Genomic DNA, 20,986 nt, shown 5'->3' on the forward strand with positions numbered 1-20,986 from the left:
AAACCTAGTCAACTGTGGTATGGTGCGTGCAGGAAAATTAGAATGTAGGAATGAAAAGATCTGGTGCATTCGGAAGAGTTCTGAGGGTGGGGGGCGAAATTGTAGAGCAAACACTTCCTTTGTCATCAGAACCCCTCGAGTATGGAATTGATGAGCAGTAGTCAGGGACTGTGAAGTCCACCAACGGAATGAGGAATGAGCAAGACCGGGTGGAAAAAAAGGGTTACAGAGGAGGGGAGGAGGGCAAGATTGTAGGTGAAAGCGAAAGCGGACCAGTCGCCAGAGGGAAAGGGAATGGAGAGTGAGAAGAGCAGAGTAAGGGACGTATTTAGCGACAGGTTGAGTAGACCACATTAGGGAAGAGAAGGAGTGGGGAGAGATGAGAGAGGATTCGAGGTGAACCCAGATGGGGGTATCGCCATCCGCCAGGAACCAGGCCATCTGTCCTAGTCTGGCAGCATAATAGTATTTTTGGAAGTTGGGGACGGACATACCACCTAAACGCTTATGAAGGTACATTACATTACGTGCTATGCGGGGGGTCTTGGATTTCCATATAAATCTAAAGACATCGGACTGAAGGGACTTGAGATCCGCAGTCGAGACCGGAACTGGAAGAGTGCGAAACAGGTATAGTAGTTTAGGCAGAATCACCATTTTAACCGTGTTTATTCTTCCGATCCATGATAAGTATGGCCTGTCCCAAGTGCGGATATCATGTCGGATAGATTTGTATAGGGGCGGGTAGTTCGCACCATAGAGGGAAGCAACCGCCGGGGTTATACGAACACCTAAATAGGACAGGGCAGGCATTGGAGGGGGAAAGTTAAAGTTAAGGGAAATCAACTTTTGCGTATGGAGGGGAACATGTATATAGAGTGTTTCAGACTTAGATGGACTAATCCGGAGGCCCGAGCAAGACGAGAAGTCTGTGAGTAGGCGAAACAGGTTAGGTAAAGATGATAGGGGGTGTGTCAGGGATAGAAGGAGGTCATCGGCAAACAAACAAAGTTTATGGATGGAGTCCTTAATCGTGACCCCCAGTACAGTGGGGGAGGCTCGTAGGGATCTCGCCAGGGGTTCCATCGCCAGAGCAAAAAGAGCAGGGGACAACGGGCATCCCTGGCGAGTGCCCCTCTTAATAATAATCGGGGAAGGGGAAGAGGTAGGGAGTTTGAGAAAAGCCGTAGGATTGGAGTACAGCAGGTGCAGAAGGTGTACAAACGGCCCAGTGAACCCCATTTTAGAGAGGACCCCCCAAAGGTATGGCCAGAGAACTGAGTCGAAGGCCTTTTCTATGTCTAAGGCCAATAGCATAACAGGAGTAGAAGTGGAGGAAGCCCAGTGTACTACCCCCAGCACCTTTCTAATATTGTCCGCCGCCTGTCTCCCCGGTATAAAGCCCACTTGGTCAGCGTGAATAACACGGGGCAATATAGTGTTCAGTCTGCGTGCCAGGATAGACGTTAATATCTTCGTATCCAGATTAATTAAGGAGATTGGGCGGTAATTTGAGACCAGGGATGGGTCCTTCTGGGGTTTGGGGATCACCGTTATAAGGGCATCTAAGTATTCAGGGGGTAAAGAGGGAGCCTTAAAGAGGTTATTATAAAGGTTAACTAGATGGGGAGAGAATTTCTTATAATACATTGCAGACAGGCCATCTGGGCCAGGGGCTTTTCCCAATTTCAGGGACGCAATTGTATCTGATACATCTTCGTATGAAATTGGAGAATTAAGGAGATCCCTCTCGGGGTCAGTGAGAGAGGGGAGGGAGGTAGAGTCAAGAAAAGAGTTCAGACTGGGAGTAAAGGTAGGCGACTGGTCAGGGATAGAATAAAGTCTAGAGTAGTAAGAGTGAAAAGTCTGGTAAATCTTGTCGGGGTGGGAAGACCGGGAACCAGGGTGCAACTGAATGGTGTGAACATAATTAAGCCGTTGTTTGCTGCGGAGCATATTGGCAAGCAACCTATCCGGCTTATTGGCATAGCGGTAGTATGTGGCCTTAGTCCACCTAAGCGCTTTTTCCACTCCGGTGGACAGGACAGCATCCAGGCGCAACCTGGTGTCCCGGATAGCATTGTGGAGATAAAGAGAGGGGGCACGCTGGTGAGCCAGGGTGAGTCGAGAAAGCTTGTTGTGTAGTGTATGTTGAAGGTGGGAGCGACCTCTTTTCATGTATGAGGCTAGCGATATGAGCCGTCCCCTAATGAAGGCCTTGTGGGCAGACCATACCCAGATCGGGTTTGAATTCGGAGTAGCGTTGGTGGAGAAGTAGGATGTGAGATCCGCTGTAAGAGAACGTTTAACTGTCTGGTTAGTCAGCATAGACTCGTTAAGTCTCCAGGTAAAAGGTGTGGTAGGACCACCTATAAGATCCAGCTCTACACATACCATCTCATGGTCAGACCAGGGAGAGGCAATGTGTCTCGCGTACAGGAGGCACGGCAGAGTAGAGGTGTTGAGAAGTAGCCAGTCTATGCGAGTGTAATTTTTCTGGGAGGATGAATAGTAAGAATACCCCCTCGACTGACCATTGTGCTCCCTCCATGCATCCGCAAGTTGAAGTGAATGGAGGGCCGAAACCAACCTTTTCTGCAACGCTCTAGACCTACCTAAGGGACTAGGGGAGGACCTATCCAAGACACCATCGTAGACGAAATTAAAATCGCCCGCCCACACCAGAACATCATAAGAGTATGATAGGAGTAAAGAGCAGAGAGAAAGAAAGAATGAAATAGGAGAAGAGTTAGGAGCATAAGAGTTAAGTAGACAGATCTGCTTACCATACAGGGTGCCCAACAGCAAGACATACCTGCCTTCGGAGTCTGTATGAACGCGGGTCACCTCGAATGGCAACGTATTTTTCAAACAAATCAGTACCCCCCTGCTTTTGGAGACAAAAGAGGAGACATATAACCGGGAGTACTGGGAATGGAGGAAGCTAGGGCAGGAGGACTGGGAGAAGTGAGTCTCCTGAATGCAAATTATATCAGGGCGGTAGCATCTATAATCTATGAAAGCTTTCCTCCGTTTGGAGGGGGAATTAAATCCCCTAACATTATGGGAAATTATCTTACACATAAGACGGAAGACCAGGCAATGCGGAGACGGGACAAACACGCAAAGACAGAACAACCATAGAACACATGGACCCACTGACGAACAAAAATGAACAACATCAAACCACAAACAAAACACTGAACAAACAGAAAAAGGTCAAACTGGAAAGCGAAGCCGTATAATATAGCGGCTCCGCTTACTTCCATCTCTTGAAGTAAACGAAGGACACATCAGTCCAGTCACACCAGCCCTTCTAGGATCGGTGGCTTCAGGGTGCCAGGTGAGAGGGGGTCACTGGCAACGGTGAGTCAACCTTCCGGGGCCATCCCCAGGCACCGCTGTGATTTACGCTGGGCCGAGGGAACACTGGTCCAGGACTTGGAGGGTCGGGGGCCCCTTCGAGGCAAGTCGGTCGCAGGAGGCTGTTCTGGGGCAGTCCAGGGGATACCCTCTTTAGTGAGGGTAGTTTGGGCCTCAGTCAGGGAGCGAAATTGGTAGGGGCGCCCCTTAAGTTGGCAGATGAGGGAGAATGGAAATCCCCATTTATACTTCACCCCCTCCCGGACCAGGGCCAGCGTGATGTGGCGGAATGTCCTGCGCCGTTCCAGCGTGGACGGGGATAAATCCGAGTAGAGGCGCACTTCGGCGGGCATGCCAGGTAGCGCTGTCAGGTTGCGGGCAGCAAAGAGCAGGGGATCTCTCACCTCCGGGTAGTGCAGTCAGAGGACCACGTCCCTCGGCATTTCAGAAGATCTCGGGCGACCCAGGGCTCTGTGGACACGATCCATACGGAGAAGCTCGGGCTCATATTGCGGCAGTAGGGCCTGGAACATCGCATCGACCGCAGATTTCAGGTTAGTCTCCGACTCAGGTAGTCCCCGAATGCGAATATTGGCTCTGCGGGAGCGGTTCTCCAGATCTTCAAGTTTGAGGTCGATAGCATCAAGCTTGGCCGCATGTAGATCGATATCCCGGCGGTCAGACTCCGCGGCCTCTGCTAAGTCGTCCAATTTGTTTTCATTGTCGGAGACTCTCTGGCCCAGATCTTGAAGTTGCGCTGCAAAGTCTGAGACAGCTTTTCTGAGCTCCAACTGGAACATTTGCTTGATCTGGCGGAACATATCTGCCGGGGACATCTGCGCTAGGTCCGGCTCCCCCTCTTCATCGGACGCCATATCAGAGCAGTGTGGGGAGGCTGCCGCCGCCGCCGCCATATTGGGTTTCGGGGAGGCTCTGAAAAAGTCCGGAATGGACTGAGAAAGACGCTGAGAGAGGTTCTTATTTCGTGACCGCTGCCTCCTGGGCATGACCAGGTCCAGTTCGCACTGAAACCACAGCGTGTGGAGCCTTTAGGGCGCTGATTAGGGCTTAGATAGGTGAGACTGGCGCGGAGCTTACATCACCCACGTCTCTTCCGGTAAGCCGCGCGCATGCGCCCCCCAGTTTTTACTATTTTAGTAGATAGTTTGCTGGTGGTGTCTGCTGGTGGTAAGGAAATATTACCTGGGGACTACCTGCCTACTGGAAGGGGGATTACTTAGGGACCACCTGCCTACTGGGGGGGGGGGGAGAGTGGGGAATACCTTTGGACTACCTGCCTAATGGGGAAAAGTCGGGGGACTACCTGCCTATTATGGTGGGGGTTACTACCTGTCTATTGAGGGTACCACCTGAATACTTGTGAGACATACCTTCCTAATCAGAGAACTACCTAACTGCTCTAGGAGTCATAACAGGAACATGTGTACCTTATTGAAGACTTATTTAACTTTTATCTGCCCACTTTTACTTTGCGGGGCACCAAGGGGGGCATTTTTATCATTTGGAGAACAATAGATGGGTAGGCATATAGAGGTAAGCAGGGCTGCCATCAGAAATTTTGGGGCCCCTTACATGGCTCAAGGCCTGGGCCCCCCCTCCTGTGGCCCACCACCAAGTCTGACCCCAGTGTTCGCCCACTGTTTTACCCATCGTCTATGAAAAAAATATTTTAAAACACAGGACAATAAAAAAAAGAGCCCTTTAGTTCAGTGGGAAAGGAAGGAGGAAATATCACCATACATATCACCTCCATACTGTTATGACTAAATCCAGTATTTTGAGATGAATATTATCAGTATACAAGGAGGAATATAATCACCATACATACAGTGGGGATCAAAAGTTTGGGCACCCCAGGTAAAAATTTGTATCAATGTGCATAAAGAAGCCAAGGAAAGATGTAAAAATCTCCAAAAGGCATCAAATTACAGATTAGACATTCTCATAATATGTCAACAAAAGTTAGATTTTATTTCCATCATTTACACTTTCAAACTAACAGGAAACAAAAAAATGGCGTCTGCAAAAGTTTGGGCACCCTGCAGAATTTATAACATGCACTGCCCCCTTTGCGAAGCTGAGACCTGCCAGTGTCATGGATTGTTCTCCATCATCTGGGAAGACCAGGTGATGTCAATCTCAAAGGTTTTAAATGCCCAGACTCATCTGACCTTGCCCCAACAATCAGCACCATAGGTTCTTCTAAGCAGTTGTCGAGAAATCTGAAACTGAAAATAGTTGACGCTCACAACGCTGGAGAAGGCTACAAGAAGATGGCAAAACGTTTTCAGGTGTCAATATGGTCTGTTCGAAATGTAATAATCGGGCTAGCAGGGACAGACCGACTTCCCCCCTATTTTTATTTAATGCTGGCGTGAGGCGCAGGAGCGGATGCAGACTTGCATGGGATGCAAGTCTGCACCTCACACCGGCACTCAGGGTATATGGAGGGGGGCGGCGGCCCCCAGCTGATTTCAGTAGGGGGGGGCCACTGCTCAGAGACCCCATCACCACCCCCCCCCCCCACCCATCCGCCAGCGTTTCTGTGGTACAGGCCTGTCTACTGAATTGTTGCTGGGAGTAGGTTTTCAGACGTGCGCTGCGCAGTCACGCACAAGTCTGCTCGTAGCCCCTGAGGTGCCAGCTGGTGGGTCCTTATTGTGGGTGAAAAGAGTTCATGCGGCCTAGTCGCAAGCGACTGAGCACAGCCCCCGAAGCTATTGCGCCGGGACTACAGTTCTGATGTCCTCTCTTGGCCGGCTCAGGTGAGGAGGCCGAGCAAGCAGGCGGCGGACGACGGCGGCGGCAAGGGTGGTTTTGTATATATGGTGTGAGTGTATCTGTGATGTGTGTATGTAATGTATGATGGGGGGGCAGCGGCGGGTGTATGTATGATGTGTGCATATGTATGGTGTGATGAGTGTATATATGATGTCTGTATGTTTGATGTAATATATGATGTGGGGGGCAGCGGCGGGTGTATGTATGATGTGTGTATGATGTATGTGAGTGATGTGTGTATGTAATGTATGATGTGGGGGGCAGGGGCGGGTGTATGTATGATGTGTGCATATGTATGGTGTGATGTGTGTATGTGTATATATGATGTATGGATGTATATATATGATGTATAGATGTGTGTATGTAATGTATGATGTGGGGGGCAGGGGCGGGTGTATGTATGATGTGTGCATATGTATGGTGTGTGTATGTGTATATATGATGTATGGATGTATATATATGATGTATGGATGTGTGTATGTAATGTATGATGTGGGGGGGACAGCGGCGGGTGTTGTATGTATGATCTGTGTATGTATGTAATCTATGATATGGGGGCAGTAGCCAGTGTATGTATGATATGTGTATATATGTTTTGTACAGGGGCTGACTGACACAGGCACTAGGGCAGTGCCCAAGGGCCCGTGTCACGGGGGGGGGAGGGGGGCCCGCTGCTGCTGCTGCCGCCGCCAGTTGTGCTATCTAATTTTTTTATTTATTTTTAGTGGCTTCTGGCCACCCACACTAAATTGCACCACCAGAATCCCACCCCTTCATACTCACCCGCCGACCAAGAGCCCCACGAATGCACGCAAACACGCCCGAACCAAAACTACAACTTTCAGCATGTTGCACCATAACCTAAACTGTAGAACTATAAAGTGTAACATGCTGGGAGTTGTAGTGTTGGTTCGGGCCAGCTGCAGAGCCATAGGCTGCATCAGGACATGCTGGGTGTTGTAGTTACTAACTGCAATTCCCTGTATTCCTTGACACAGACTATGGCTCTGCAGCTGACACGAACCAAAACTACAACTCCCAGCATGCTGCAACACCCACACAACCATAGGCTGTATCAGGGCATGCTGGGTGTTGTAGTTATCTAGTAACTAAATGCAACTTCCAGCATTTTCTGACACATAAATTAGAGTAAATAAAATGCACCACATAAACTGGAGAAGCAGTTTTTTCCAATCAAAAGACTCCTATGAAGTCCCTATGAAGACTAAAAAATAGTGAATAAAATATTTTTACAAGTGCTTATATATGTGAATAAGCCCCTTTCCTAATAAGTTTGCAATATTCTTTTAAATAAAAATAATGTACAAAAATAAACAGAAGTGGTATCGCTACATGTGGAAATGTCCAGGCTATTAAAATATGATGTTAATTAAACCGTGAATGGTGTAAATGTAAAAAATAGTCCAGAATTGCTCATTTTGGTCACTTCATATGAGAGTTGTTTTTATAAGGTGATCAAAAATTGCACTCATACATCCCTGTATATGGAAAAATTGGAGTCATAGGGGTCAGATGGGGGAGGGGGGGCTTGCCTCGGGCGTAAAAGGAGATAGCTACAGCTCTCCCGCCGCTAATATCCCGGAAAGCTGCGATCGCCGTGGCTGGCTATTAAACCATTAGATCCCCGCTGTCTAAGTTGACAGCAGTGTCTAAAGGGATCTTCTAACCATCCCTGGTGGTCTAGTGGGGTGGATCATACTATTTTGTTTGAAATTATTTTATCTACCAGGACAAGTGGATTTTCTTGAGGAACAAGTAGATTGTGTTCCGCTTTAGTCTCTTGGACAAGTAGTTTTTTTTATTTTTTATTTCCACACCCCTGAGATATGAGATAGAAAGATAGATATGAGAGATAGATAAATAGATATGAGAGATAGATAGATATTAGATAGATGAGATAGATTCGATAGATAGATATTAGATATATGAGATAGATTGATAGATAGATAGAAAGCAATCATAGGGCAGCACTCCTAGGTAGCAATGAAGTGGGTGCACGCAGTATATCGGCCAGGTCACAGGCACAGGTAGCTAAATAGTAGAGAAGCACTGCAGCACACCAGATAAACGGTGAAAACAACTGCGTTTATTCCATAGATATATAGATATGACATAGATACAGTAGATAGATATAAGATAGATAGATAAAGAAAATCAAGCAGAACAGCACAGTCAATGTAGATGAAATGGTAACAGTTGCACGCAGGTACTTGAATCCAGGTAAAGGATTCCAACTTCAGACAGCAAAAAGTAACAACGAGCAACGTTTCGACCAGCTTACCTGGTCTTGAGAAAGACCAGGTGAGCTGATCGAAACGTTGCTTATTGTGAGACACTTTTTTTTATGAGATAAACACCAAAGTTTTTTCACCTTAACGTGGGCTGTGGGAATCTACTTTTTGCTAGATAGATATTAGATAGATGAGATAGATATTAAATAGATGAGATAGATGGATAGATATTAGATAGATGAGATATATAGATATTAGATAGATATAGATATGAGAGAGATACATATGAGATAGATATTAGATAGATAAATAAATAGATATTAGATAGCTGAATATTAGGTAGATGAGATACATAGATAGATTAGATAGATAGATTAGATAGATAGATTAGATTAGATAGATAGATATTAGATAGATGAAATTGATAGATATTAGATGAGATAGATAGATATTAGATGAGATAGATAGATATTAGATGAGATAGATAGATATTAGATAGATGAGATAGATATTAAATAGATGAGATAGATGGATAGATATTAGATAGATGAGATAGATATTAGATAGATGAGATATATAGATATTAGATAGATATAGATATGAGAGAGATACATATGAGATAGATATTAGATAGATAAATAAATAAATAAATAAATAGATATTAGATAGCTAGATATTAGGTAGATGAGATACATAGATAGATTAGATAGATAGATAGATATTAGATATAGATATTAGATAGATAGATAGATATTAGATAGATGAAATTGATAGATATGAGATAGATGAAATATAGATATGAGATAGATATGAGATAGATATGAGATAGATATTAGATATATGAGATAGATAGATATGAGATAGATAGATAGATATTACGGTAGATAGATATTAGATAGATGAGATAGATATTAGATGAGATAGATAGATATTAGATAGATGAGATAGATATTAGATAGATATTAGATAGATAGATGAGATATATATTAGATAGATAAGATGGATAGATATTAGATAGATAGATATGAGATACCGTATTTTTCGCTCCATAAGACGCACCTAGGTTTTAGAGGAGGAGAACAAGAAAAAAAAATACCAAACCCCCCTTGTGGCCAGCAAAAAACCCCTTGTGGCCAACAGGACCCCCCTTGTGGCCAACAGGACCCCCCTTGTGGCCAGCAAAACCCCCCTTGTGGCCAACCGGACCCCCCTTGTGGCCAACAGGACCTCCCTTGTGGCCAGCAGGACCACTACCGCTGCCCTGTTCTGCCGTCCGCATAATGGAGTCTATGGAGGAGCATGTGACGCACACGTCACTCTGCTTCCTCCGTAGCGTTATACTGGGCGCAGGGGAGGAGGTGGAGTGACGTGTGTGTGACATGCTCCCCCATAAGACTCCATTATGCGGACAGGAGAAGGGGACAGCGGCAGTAAAGGGGATGAAAGAATGGGGCAGCGGCGTGAATCAGAGGCAGCGGGGCAGCAGAGCACTTCGCCGTACAGACCCAGGAGCAGGTAAGCTTAGCAGCCTCACCTCTGCAGCCTTCCCTGCACTTCGGCACACACATTCGCTCCATAAGACGCACAGACATTTCCTTCCCACTTTTGGGGGGAAAAAAGTGCGCCTCATGGAGCGAAAAATACGGTAGATAGATATATATGAGGTAGATAAATAGACAGACAGATATTAGATAGATATCAGATATCCAAACAGACAGACAGATACGGCCCGCCGCCAGTCCTGGCATCTAGTGAGTATGGGCCCTAAATAAATAGATAGATATAAAAGTGTTTCCAAAATAGGGTGCCTCCAGCTGTTGCAAAACTACAACTCCCAGCATGCCCACACAGCCAAAGGCATGCTGGGAGTTGTAGTTTTGCAACAGCTGGAGGCACTCTGTTGAGAAACAATGAGATGGAGGTAAATAGTCACTATTTCATTATTTGTTTTTAACTTTGGTGCCTCCAGCTGTTGCAGAATTACAACTCCCAGCGTGCCCACACAGCTAAAGCCATGCTGGGAGCTGTAGTTCTGCAACAGCTGGAGGCACCTTGGTTGAGAAACAATGAGGTGGAGGTAAATAAACAATACCTCATTGTTTCTCAACGAGGGTGCATCGAGCTGTTGCATGAAATGGTGCCTATTTACCGCCAAATTGCATCCTCCCAAATCACCCCCCTCTCCCTCCCCCAGAAAGTTAGTTACTTTGATTGGTGGGACCCAGCTGTGGGCATGGGAAGTCTTCCTGTTCCCAGTGGCAACTGGGTGTCAGGGTCTTTGGTGGAGACCCTGCCTGCTCTACCAATAGTGTGAGGGCAGTCCCTCTCTGCTCTCCTTTTCTGCTCTTCTCCTACCAGACTGTCAAAGCAGCTGTAGCCCCTACGCTCATATTACAGGGCGTGCATGCCGCAGGTAATGTCTCTGGCAGCGTCGCGCCCCCTTTGTCCACTGCTTTTGTGCTGGGACTGCAGGCTGCTGCAAGGGGGTGCAGCTGGGGCCCAGGCCTCCTGGAAGCTCGGGCCCCTTACTGGAGTACTGGCTGTACCCCCCTGATGGCGGCCCTGGAGGTAGGATGCAAAAAAGAGTCATGGCTGGAAAAAGTTGTCATGGCGGTTTCGGTGAAGAAAAAGGAAGAAAATGGCTCCAAGAAGACGTCACCTGTGAGTCACTACTGGTATCTACTGCTATATGATCATTATATGGAGAATATAAGTGTAGGTAGTGGGAGCCAAGGTCCAAAATTTGCCCTGGAGCTCATGAGGTTCTTGCTATGCTACTGGATAGATAGCTACTATAGATGGATAAGGTAGGTTGATATATCACTGATCTCCAGTTGTTGCAAGACTAAAACTTTCAGCATGCACTTGCAAACTCCAAGCATGCACTTGTAAGTGCAAGCTGGAAGTTTTAGTCTTGCAACAACTGTCAGGGAATGCTAAGAGGTGTAGTCTTGCAACAGCTGGAGAGCCACAAACTAGAGATTACTTTCTAGGTAGATATGTGGCTTATAGGATTAGGGCTACACCGTGAGTGGGATCACACTACGAAAAATTGCCATGTCACACCTAATGTAAGTAAATGGGGGCAGCACTGCGACCCACAACTGATCGCTTCATCTGTCGGGTCGCAGCCACAAGAATCCTTAAAGGGGTACTCGGGCCCTAATACATCTTATCCCCTATCTAAAGCATAGGGGATAAGATGTATGATCGCGGGGGTCCGTCGCTGGGGACCCCCGCAATCTGTCATGCCACACCCACCTTTGTGAGCTCTCCGCAGCGCTGGAGGCTCAGAGTGTGAAGCATGATGACCATGGGACCAGAGTATCGTGACGTCATGACTCCGCCCCATGTGACATCATGCCCCGTCCCCTCAATACAAGTCTATGGGAGAGGGCGTGAGCCTGCAGCGGTGTGGAGAGCTCACAAAGGTGGGTGTGGAATGACAGATTGCGGGGGTTCCCAGCGGCGGGACCCCCCGCGATCATACATCTTATCCCTTGGATAGGGGATAAGATGTATTAGGGAAGGAGTACCCGTTTAACAAGGCACCCATGTTGCTCATAACCCGGCCCTGAGTGTGCTTAACAGGAAATTCAACTTTGTGCATTTTATTATTGTTAATATTGTAAATTTAAGTAAAGTATATAGCAAAGGTATGTTTGGAAAAGGAATTTTCCCATTCTTGTCATGTTTTTACTGTAATTTTTAGACCTTATGAAAACAGCTGCGTTTTTGCTTTGAATATGAAGAGTGCTGCAAAAATTTGGCAAAGCTATAAGAAAAGTCTCATGTAGAGGAAGACTAAATTCATTTAATGTTATAATTAACTAACTGTTAACTGGCCATTTACACTTTGCAGGGCACAAAAGGGTTAACGCTTTTTTACTTGGAGGTCAGAGATGCAGAAGGACGGTTAAATGGAATAGAGGTTCAGAGGCTTAAAGAAAAGTTGGGTACTAGGCAGGTGCCAACAGCAGAATTGCTTCTGGATGGTGTAAAGGCTCTACAGGTAAGAGTTTCTGATCTTCGTATTGCAATATAAGAATTGGGTAGGACGTATATTGAAACTGTGTATGTATGTTTTGCCTTTTTTCTGGTGTCACGATAAAAGAATCACATGGCTTGTAATGAGAAAAACATAGGTAAAAATGCCAAAAAAAAAGACTGGCCAGAGAAGCCAGGAGTAAGGAGATGGGACAACACCTTTGGGTTGCAGTACCCAACACCTTTGGGTTGCAGTACGGTTTTTAAACTGGAGTCAAAACCGTGGTTGACCACGATTTTGTCTCCGGTTTACAAACCGTACTGCAACCGCATACGTTTTTTTTAACATGGACATCAATGGGAAACGCACATGTATACGGTTCCATACGGGAAAAACGTATACGTTTTTACTTTGCACATGCGCATTTGAATCCTAAAGTCCCCACCCAAGACCCCTCCCATTAAAAATGGACAACATTTTCAAAAACGTATGGGGTTTTTTTCTATAAAAACTGACGGAACTGTATGCACTTTTAAAAACAGTATACTGTTTAAAAACACATACGGTTTACTTTTTTCCATACTGTTTCATCCGTTTTTTTGCCATATGGTTTTCTTTAGAAAAACGGATTGAAAACCGTATGGCAAAAACGTAGTGTGAACCCTGCCTTAAAGGGGTTGTCCAAGACAGAACATTTATCATCTACTTACAGAATAGATGATAAATATGTGATCACTGGGTGCCCCAGTAGGAGTTTGCTTGGGAAATCAAAGTCTATGGACAGATGGAGGCAGCAGCTATAACTTACAAAATAGTGTCAAGACTAATGCTTGACCTTCCTAGATCTAAATGAGCATGAGGGAGTGGGAGCGCTGGACCACAATTCTAGTGATTGCTTTCTATAATTTGTGGCTCACATAGGCTTTGCAATGCCTATATACAGTACAGTAGACATAACAGCAAACTAGCATTAGATGGAATCTGTCTTGCAGGCATGTATGTGAAAGCTGGTGCCTCATGCCTGGCAGATGATTTACTATCCTCAGTCTTACTGGTGAGCTAGGAGAGAAGGAGGAGCACTCAGGCTTTTCCTCTTCTGTAGCTGTGCCCCCTCCTTCTCTCCGCCTACTTGTACACGGGCACGTTGGGTAGTGATTGGCCTCTGGGATTATTTGTAGTTGTTCCCTTCTCCCACCCCCCTGTCCCCTACATCTGTTTCTCATATACTGCTCATAATAGCCAAGCCACGTCAGGCTGGTAAGGCTGTATTGCTGGGTCTGTGTGACCCATAGGTGCAGCTACTACAGCTGTATAATGGAGAAGGGGAAGGGACCCACTTCAGGGAACTTTGCACCCCCACTCCCCAGGGTGAACCGCACCCCTCCATTGATTCTGTGTCCGGGTAAAAGTAATAATATGCCTAATATAACATGCCACAGACATCTTTTTTTTCAGAAAATTTCTGATAAATATGGAATACAAAAAAATTATGACAATTTTCAGAATGATAGCTTACAGTTTTCATAGATCAGTAAGAGCTGCATCAGAGTCTCTTGTGGATGAAAACACACTTTCCCCCACGCATTTCTGTTTCAGCTTTAAATGATAATGAAAATTACATGTTTTGCCAAGAAAAGAAAAGAAAGCAATAGGAGAGGACGCAACAATTCTGTTAATCATTTGGCAAAACGACAGACACAAATACAGCCACACCAACAAACCCTAACAGGGAACATTACTATGTAAAAAATATCCATTAACAAGATAAAGATAGCGCAACTCAATGATAGCCTCCGTAAAACTGTCTTTATTCCAACAGTGTGCTGTACAACAGCAGTACCCAGCGGGTGGGATGTAAAGTACACGCTAAAGAAACAGATTACAGCTGTTTTGTGTGACATAGCACGCTTCCTCAAACCGTTAAAAATAAAATAAGTTATTTAAACACATACTGGAAAGTTACCCTAGATTTCCGTGAGTGTCCCTTTTGACATTTTTTTGACATATCAATTAAACATAGCTAAAAAAAACAAACACTGGTATGGGCCAGAAAACACACCCATGCACCACTAAGGGTCAGTAGATTTTCAGTAGCAACCAATCAGATACCATCTTTAATTTTTAAAAAGAAGCAATCTTATTGGTTGTTATAAGCAACTGGTGACCTTTTCTTCTGCACAGGTTTGAATAAAGCTCCCCAATATACACCTCAGATATTATTGTTTAGAGCCATGATTACAACATTTTACAAACCTGTTGCTCTGGATCAGCTTACAAATCACATCACCCTGTGAAAAAAGCCAGTGATTGTGCAATAATACAAGCTGTTGTTTATTATGTCTTATTTTTTTTTCTTGTACAGCTAGGTGAGCTGAATAACATTGTTTATTTTGTGATGTTTACAACTGTCGAGGGGTGGGATATTTTGGGCATTGAGTGAACAGTCAGTTCTTCAAGTTGAAGTGTTGTAATTAGGGAATATGGTGTAAAGAACTGAGTGACTTTAAAAACTGACAAACCTTGAACATCAGAGCATTTTCAGAGCAGTCTAAGGAACAGCCACCAGCCCTGGGTTACGGGTGCAAGAGACATATTGATGCAGTTAAACGAGTAAAGGCTAGCCCATCTGGTTAGATCCCAAAAAAGAGCTCCTCTAGCCCTAATATCTGAAAACATTAAGGCTGACTATAATAGAAAGGTGTCAGAACACACAGTGCATCACAGCTTGCTGCATAAGGGGTTTTGTAGCTACAAAACAGTCAGAGTGCCCATGTAAATCTACTGCAGAAAGTGCCAATAGGCATCAGAATGGGATCATGAAGCAGTGGAAGAAGGCTGCCTGGTTTAAAGAATCACATTTTCTTTTACTTCACATGGATAGCTGGGTGTATGTGTGATGCTTATTTGGGAAAGTGATGGCACCAGGATGCACTATGAAAAGAAGGAAAGCAGGAGTAGGCACTTTGATACTCAGGATAATGTTGGTTCCTGGCATTCATTTGTATATTACTTTGCCACTTACTACTTATGCATACCAAGTAAAGCCCTTATAGCAGTGGTGTTAACGATTTTCAGTGGTCTCTCCAGGGTAATGCACTGTATTCATGATGCAAAAATTGTTCAGATTTAAATCCGATCCGACATCCATGGGTTTTGCTGGAAAAACAGATGGCTAGCGACAACTGCTCAAATGTTTGTCCAAAGTATATTTGCAGTTAAGGTATTGCTTTTATAGCCGATTTAGGTTAAAGGTTTTTTTTGACCCTTCACTTTGGATGTTGCTTAAATTGAAATATATATCACCCATTAAAGGAGAACTCCAGCAAACAAAGTGAAATTACATTTATATAGCTGCACATGTTAAAGTTATATAACTTTGTAATGTACTTTGTAACCTTTGCTGAGCACATACACATTCATGCAGCTTTTCCTCCAGGCAGGAATCCCAGTAGTTCTTATCACACATGATAGCCCCCTGCACAAACCAAAGTACTCTAATTTAGTTTTTTTTTTTTTTTTGGGCTGGACATCTCCTTTTAAATCCCTACTTTGTCCAGTGCTGCCTCTCTGGTGCTCCACACTAGCTTTGTTTACTTAGCTGCAATTTTTTTTTTTTTTATATTTATTTTAATTTTGCAGTTTATATAACAGACACCACCAATGGTGGAACGTAATAGAGCAGAAACAACAACAACCCCAAGGGCCTGCTCAACGGAGAAGTAAGGAGAGAAAGTATCCACAGGAAGAATCTCCTTCAGCCAACTCTCCAGGAACCGCACAGAGTCGTTCCCCTCCACCTTCTCAGGGAGGCCCATAAGGCGTATGTTATTGCGCCTCAAGCGGTTATCCATATCATCCATCCGACTTAAGACTCCCGTGACCTGACGCTGCAGGGAATCACCCCGAGGCCAATCCTGCTATCTGGAGAACTGTCTCAGCATCTTCGCCGCCTGCACAGAAGCTTTGGAAGCAAACGGAGTCTGTGCTCCAGGATCACGATGAGCAAGGCCACCGGAGCGGGAGGACCCTTCATCAGAGGAGGCTTCCCCATCAAATGTCTGCTGAGAGGCCTCAGCATATACTTTGGATTTCTTATTTTTGAAACGAGGGCCATCCATGACCAACAGGGTGTCACTCAGAGCAGGCAGAAAGTTACTGGGAACACATTCCAGGTAGTGTATGTAACTTCTAGAGTACAGCATGCCCGCAGCACCACAATTCCAGTAGCAGGTCAGGCCACACACAGAGCAGGTAGAAATACACCAGGTGTAAAAGGCAGGCCAGAGGAGACCCCCATAGAAGAGACAGACCACAGAAGGCAGCGGCAGCACCACAAGTCTCATAAGTCCCTTGTCTTACACAGAGCAGGAAGAGAGAAACTAGGTAGATATTGCAGGCAGGGGTTGGCACTCAAGTGATAGAGGTAGTCCTCAGGAGATCAAAGAAGCACTATAAGGCCCAGCAGGCCAAGGCCACCCAGAGGGCATACAGACAGAGGGGCATCCCATGCACACGGCCAGCAGCAAGGGCTCCACTGGTGGTCTGGCAAGCCACAGAGAGCACCAGAAGCGCCACAAGTCCTAGCAAACCTGGGGCCCCCCAGGAGGAGAGAGTCCCTAGGCATTTTCTCAGGCAGCAGGAGATAATGCAAGGGGTTGGCAGATCCCAGAGGCCAGTATAGGCACTACAAGTCCCAGCAAGCCCCCAGCCAGGGCCTAGAGGTGCTCACTGTGCTGTGATAAGTATTCAGGGCAGAAAGGAGTAGCAGGCCCCAGTACAGCACACAGTGTGACGTCAGCCGCTGGTTACTTTCCTGCCAGCGGGAGCAGGTATGGTCCTTGCAGGGAAGCCCCGCCCACGGAGGCTAACGATGGCGCCCAGTATTCCGGATGGCCGAGGGTCCGAAAGCCAGAGAGTCCAGAGGGGGGAACCCCCACCGCTCACCACTGCACTGCCCGGCTCAGGCAAGTCAGCCACCACAGTCCGCACCAGTTCCACTCCTCCGATCAGCGCCGCCAGGACCACCTAGCTCCATAGGAGACAAACCCCAGCAGCTCCACACTTTCCGACACCCATGGGGATCACTTTGGACAGAGACCGGCCGCAGCAGGGTGAGTATTCAGGGTAAATTTATGCAGAGTAGCGGGAGCTCCGAGAGCGTGCGTCCGCTCACACCGGCATCCAGGCCACGCCCTACTTAGCTACAATGTTGACGTGCCGTATACACATCAGCACTGCAACCCATCACTGACCTCAGTCGTCTCAAGCATTATATACTACTGAGGCCCGTTATTGGCTGCCACTGTAACATGGGTATACAGGCGTGTCATCACTGCAGCCAAGTAAACAAAATGTGACTGGAGAGGACTGGATTGACACCACTGGCCACAGTGTGAAGTAAATAGGTTAATGTAGTTTATATTTTTTCTTAGCAAAATCCTAAGCAGTGGGGAAATTTTAGAAAAAAAAGTTGGAAAACCCCGTTAGGTGATTCTCAAAGCTCTTGACTGTTTATAGCAATGTATGATCATATTTACGCTTTGAGAAAAAAATAATGATGAAGAAACCTACAGAAGCACAAGGCAAATACTGAAAGATATAAAGCCTTGTAATTAGAATACAATCTCAAGGACCCAGAGATAAACGCGGAGCACTGTGCCAAAACATGTAGTCATTTAGTAGTAAGCAGCAGATTGGGGATCCTTTTTTATCCTGAGAACAACAAGAATATTTTTTTTTCAATGGGAAAATCTTGTGCATAATAACATAGTAATGTATATTATCCAAAAACATAAATGGCAGTGTTTAGTATTGTGCTTATCTGTGGTCTATGCTGTAAATAGCTCACAGACATATCTTGACTGAAAACATATAAATATTTCCCTTTCTGGAGAGGATATTTGTTATCTTGAGCTCTTTTTAGGGCATGTTCACATGGACTAAAATTGCGCTGAAAATTCCACATTAAAATCAATGCTGATTTTATGTGGTTTAAATTGGTGCTAATTTATGTGGTTTTTCAGCACAACTTTTCTTAATGCACCCATTGATTTTTGGGAGCTCGAGTTGGCACCTCATGGAAGCTTGAGTTTAATGGGCCTAACGTATGTTTAGTCCATTTCCTGCACATACCGGTATATGTTTTTTCTTGCTTTTGAGTCCTGCAAAGTAAACGTATGTCTGTGGCAATAAACAGAACATAGCTTCTTGTTATCTACGTTTTGTATGTTAAACTCAATGAGCCTGCTGCTAGTACCTCAGATGTATACATCAGCGTACCTCTCTAACAAGTTGCCAAAACATACTTGTAATGTTCTGTTTAAATACAATGCGAATTCTGCCTAAGTTTAGGTCTGTATTTTTAGCCAAACCAGGAGTGGGTCCAAAGTTCTCTGTGTCAGTTTCACTCCTGGTTTGACCAATGAGATTGCCAAGTCAGGCCTGTGGCACTTCCAGGGCTGTGCAAAAAAATTTGTTATTTGTGTGTTATTAGGAACAACAAAATTTGTTTTAGTTGATTTATATGTCACATTTCAAGCTACGTAGAACATTGATAAATCTAAACCGTTTTTGGTATCGTTTAGTTATCTAATGCGAAAGAAACCCCACCTGCATGTGATGACCAATGGCTGCATGATTTTGCTGGTGACACAACAGTTTTACCAGCAAGATTGTTTGCCATTGCATGTGGGCTGCTGCATCTTGAGACTGTACTCTTATTCCAGAATATGCATAAAAAAGAATATGTTGCTGGAGCCTGTAGAAAAAAATGCCATACATACCTACCCCCTGTCGCCTCCGTTTGTCTCTTTACAGTCCCCCAAAGCGTCTATCTTCTTTCCGTTTCCAAGATGAGCACTTGGTGCCGGACCTGCCCACTAACCAATCATTGGTCACAGCGATGTCCTGTCTCAATCAGTGATTGGCTGACAAGTCCTCTCACTGGTTGAGAAAGGACATCGCTGCGACCAATGATTTGCATAGTGGGCAGGTCCAGCACCAAGTGTTCATCTTGGAAACAGAAAATATAAGCATCAGGGGACAGTAAGGAGAACAGGACCTGCAGGGGACTGGAGGTAGATAAATATGGCATTTTTTATGGGCACCTGCAACATATTCATTTTTATGCAAAGTTTAATAAAGCCTCTTTCCTGTCAAGGTCAGTTTATGCTAAATGTATACCTGTATATTGATGATATCCTTACTAGGGGACATTTTCAGGAGAGAGGTACTTCAAATATTTCTGGTTACCATCCCTATGTAAAGAGCAGTGACATATAAATATATATAATTTTTTTTTTATTAAGATATCACCTGAAGGTCGGGGTGTTGCTTCAATCGCCAATATGTTAACCATAACCCGTATTCACAACACCATTGGTGCAGCTGCTGGCATGAGAAGGTAAACTTTCTTAATAATTTCAATGTATATACATTGCCTATAACCTGGGAGATTACTGAGCATTAACATTGTTTCCTAAATCTAGAATAATCAATCTGGCCAGGGAGTATGCATCAAAGAGATTTGTGTTTGGAAGTATGATTAAAGACCACCCTTTGCATATGCAGACTATGGCACGTATGGAAGTAAGTGTTTTTCTTTTTAATTACTGTGTGTTATTCAAAAGTAACAACTCTATTGTCACCGTTTTCTTTTAAATGTACTAGCCAGCCTGTGCTGTTCTTTGTTATGAAAATGCTATAGTCACATGTATGCCACATCACATGCATAGCTGTTTGCAATGATTATATCAGGAACCAAATGGCTACCAATGACATGAACATCATATCATCATGCCACTTTCAGTACCAAGATTGGCAAAGAACTACTGAAAGCAGATGCTGAAGAATGGATCAATGAGTTCATATAAGTAAAAATTAATCATTTTTGCATGGGAGGCTACTTTAAGGAGGTTTAACCACTTAGGGAGCCATGGCGTACAGGTATGCCCTCGCTCGCTGGTACTGAAGGACCCAGGGCTTACCTGTACACCCCTGGGAATTTCGGTCCACGGGGCCCGGACCGGGATGCCTGCTGAAATCATTCAGCAGGCATCCCGTGACCCCCCCCCCCCCCCCCCCCCATGTCGGTGATCAATTCAGACCGGCGATCTGTGATGACCCAGAAAATAAGGGGGATCGGAGCTGTCCAAGACACCCACGGTCCCCCTGAAGTGGCCGACCAATAGCAGATCGTGGCCTCCGATGGTAAGTGACCTCCAGCACCGGTCACAGGACAGTTCCCCCGTTCTGCCCGGACTACTGTGAGTGGGCAGAACGGGGGAACTGTCCTGTGACCGGTGCTGGAGGTCACTTACCATCGGAGGCGGCGATGTCATGCAGGAAGCCGGTGTTGCTATGTATAGTTTAGTGGAGCTACCATCTGTGATAAGACTATTATGCAAGGAACTCAATTGTTCTTGTTTCAAAGTTGTAGTTTTGCAACATCTGTAGGGCTACAGTTGGGAGACCACTATACAGCGGTCTCTAAACTGTAGCCCTCCAGATGTTGCAACAATACAACTCCCAGCATGCCCAGACAGCTGTTTGCTGTTTGGGCATGCCGGGATTTGTAGTTTTG

At 45.2% G+C, this 20,986-nt stretch overlaps 1 protein-coding gene across 1 annotated transcript in view; it reads left to right on the top strand.

The window, feature by feature from the left end:
- Nucleotides 1-20,986, top strand: part of LOC130279165 (acyl-CoA dehydrogenase family member 11-like) — a 156,689-nt gene that overhangs the window by 105,160 nt on the left and 30,543 nt on the right. The window contains exons 7-9 of the mRNA XM_056528680.1: nucleotides 12,280-12,429; nucleotides 19,713-19,807; nucleotides 19,893-19,992. Of these exons, the coding sequence (XP_056384655.1) occupies nucleotides 12,280-12,429; nucleotides 19,713-19,807; nucleotides 19,893-19,992 (345 nt within the window). The remainder of the gene's footprint in view (nucleotides 1-12,279; nucleotides 12,430-19,712; nucleotides 19,808-19,892; nucleotides 19,993-20,986) is intronic.

This window comes from Hyla sarda, chromosome 1 (genome assembly GCF_029499605.1).
Source record: "Hyla sarda isolate aHylSar1 chromosome 1, aHylSar1.hap1, whole genome shotgun sequence".
In the NCBI taxonomy this organism is placed as follows: Eukaryota; Metazoa; Chordata; class Amphibia; order Anura; family Hylidae; genus Hyla; species Hyla sarda.